Genomic DNA, 2,705 nt, shown 5'->3' with positions numbered 1-2,705 from the left:
TCCCCGACTGAAGCACGGAAGAAGATTATTTTTATCCAAGTATTGCAGAAGCTGTCTTGTAACCACCCTTTCAACAATCTTTGCTATAAACGACAAATTTGACACAGGACGAAAACTCTTCAACTCATTTGTATCGGACGATGGTTGCTTCAATAGAGGTGAAACAATTGCTTTTTTAAAAATCATTGGATAACTTCCAGTTTTCAAACACATATTGATCAAATCCGTCAAGTACGGCAAAATCAGTTCAATGTGTTTATTGAAAAGACTCGTCGGGATGGGATCTAGCATACATGTTGTCGGAGGGGCTTTCAAAATAACTGCTTTAACATCATCACTTGAGCACTCCAAAAAATTCGAGAATACTTGATGTTCTTTAACCTTACAACTGAAAGAAGGTACGCATGCCCTATTATGATTTTTTAATGTTTTCAATCTTTTTCCTGAAAAACTCTGCAAATTCACTGGCAGTAACAGGCATATTTATTACTGGTACCACCAAGCCCAACGTTCCACTATGCATATGTGTAGGTTCTTTTATTACATTTTGCATTGAAAACATGTCAAACACATTCGATAATAGCCTGGCATTAACATTATCATTTCTTTCGACATGCACGTTCAAATCACCTAATAATATTACATGATCACTCAATAACATTATGTTCTCCAAGATACTGGTCAATTTTTGAAAAATGCTTTAGAAGCCAACTGCGATCCTGGTCGATAAATGGCAAATAGTACGACATTAACTGTGCCTACTGTCAACATAACCACAATTGCCTCAAAATGTTAATAATTCCGGCAAAGCTATCCTTTTGTGTTTAAAGAGATCACGAAAGTAAATGATTGATCCCCCGTGATATGGATCATCTCTTCGCAAACAATCAACAAACCTGAATCTATGGGGCATAGCTAGTTTAACCGAAACATCATCTGATGAACCATGCCAGGTTTCTGTTAACACAAAAATATCTAAGTCTTCATGTAATAATTCATAAATAGTATCAATCTTTGAAATCATTGATCTTATATTTAAAAAACCTAGACGTAATTTTTTCAAATATCCATCATTAGTATCATCAGTCCTACCGCTATCAACTCCATCATCATCCCCGTCACAGGTAACATTAATTCGACCATCATCAATAAATCTACCATCACGTCTATCATCATCACCAGGGTCATCATCATCACCACCACAACCACCCAATTGATCATTCACCATGTTACTTTCCCTATAGTTAATGACAAAATTCACATTACCAAAATTTCCACTTTTTTTTATTCATATCCGCCCATTGCCCCTACCGAAAATATTGCATTAACTTTTCTGTTTACATCATTTATCAAATATTTAATGTCATCAAGTTCCTCAAATATTCCATCGATATCGAAAGAATACATATTCAGTGCAATCTTTTTTTATTCGAATTATTCTCAAATTTCCAGGTTCGCCCCTCACTCTGTAAACAGAATCCTCTTTATCAGCTGCCTCCTTTTCCCTCGCTAAATTCATCAATTCTCTTCACTTAATTCTTTGATCTTTTGTCATATCGTGGCCAATAACTATTCCTTTCAGATCATCATCTAAATTTTTCAAATTATTTAGACTTTCCATAATTAAGTTTTTCAAAATCTTTGACTTCTGTCTAACCAACAGCGGCCTGACATTATCCGATCTCTTGCCCAATCTGTAGTGTTTAACAACATTTGACATATCAATTTTTTCATCTGTTATTGCGCTAAGAATGCGCATAATCCTTTCATCATCTTCTTTTTTGCTATCATTAAAACTGAGGTTGTTACTTTCCTTCAATTTAAAAATTATAAAGTTGAACGATCTTTCTTCAACCTCACTATATAATTGAATTGTTTTCTTTGCATTAATGACCTTTTCTTTTAGTGCCTTTATTCCATCATTCATTCTCATCACTTCATTATTTACAGTTTCAACCTTCTTTCCATCAACATCTTTCACAGCATCTTAATACTACTTTTTAAGACCATCTTGTAGTGAATTTATTTTTTTATCCAGAATATCTTCCGTGATTTTTTTATCAAGTACTGTTTTTATCTCCTTTATTTGACCACTAATGACGTTGTTGCAATCTCCCCACAAATCTTTAATTTGGTTATTAATAACCGCATTGCTTTCATGAATCGTTTTTATACCGCCCCCCATCACGCTTAACTGACTGCCTGGTTTGAGAGCTTCCATCTGTCCAACACAGCCACTACAACACCATATTAAACCGGTACATTGTTGAATATCCTTCCTTGTTTGCTCAGAAATGGAAGCGCACTTCCAATGAATCACCAACTCACAAAATTTGCAGTGTAGAATTTCCTTCATTGGCACCGTACCTGCACAGGCTGTGCATTTATTTCTTGAAGCCATATGTTTGTCAACAAATCAGTACATACAAATGTAAATTAATGCTAATTATTAGTGTTTAAGTTTGCAAACTACAACTCAAATCAACAAGGAGTGGACTTATTCAAAAAAACAACTTAAATATTAGTTTCTTATATAAATATATTAAACCTAAATAAACGATTAAATCTAAATTAATTAATTCGAAACCATTTAATGAAAAACAAAATATAATAATACTTCCTATAATTTTATTAATTTTATCCTTTAAACGAATCCAAATTCAACTATATAATATCAAAATTAACACCAAAATTCAAGAAAAAAC

The 2,705-nt window shown here is 33.3% G+C and overlaps 2 protein-coding genes across 2 annotated transcripts in view; both read right to left on the bottom strand.

The window, feature by feature from the left end:
* Nucleotides 1-913, bottom strand: part of HELRODRAFT_182715 (hypothetical protein) — a gene marked incomplete at both ends in the record, with an annotated part of 4,409 nt that extends 3,496 nt beyond the window's left edge. The window contains 2 exons of the mRNA XM_009033444.1: nt 64-388; nt 897-913. Of these exons, the coding sequence (XP_009031692.1) occupies nt 64-388; nt 897-913 (342 nt within the window). The remainder of the gene's footprint in view (nt 1-63; nt 389-896) is intronic.
* Nucleotides 914-1,528: 615 nt separating this feature from the next.
* On the bottom strand, nt 1,529-2,401 carry HELRODRAFT_182714 (hypothetical protein; the record flags this gene model as incomplete). The annotated part of the gene is made up of 2 exons (XM_009033443.1): nt 1,529-1,859; nt 1,998-2,401. 2 exons carry the CDS (start codon nt 2,399-2,401, stop codon nt 1,529-1,531), a joined length of 735 nt encoding a protein of 244 aa, XP_009031691.1.
* Between the last annotated feature and the right edge of the window lie 304 nt (nt 2,402-2,705).

Source organism: Helobdella robusta, assembly GCF_000326865.2.
Source record: "Helobdella robusta unplaced genomic scaffold HELROscaffold_91, whole genome shotgun sequence".
NCBI lineage: Eukaryota > Metazoa > Annelida > Clitellata > Rhynchobdellida > Glossiphoniidae > Helobdella > Helobdella robusta.
The sequence above is the reverse complement of the archived record's forward strand: the minus strand, read 5'-3'. Positions and strand labels throughout refer to the sequence as shown.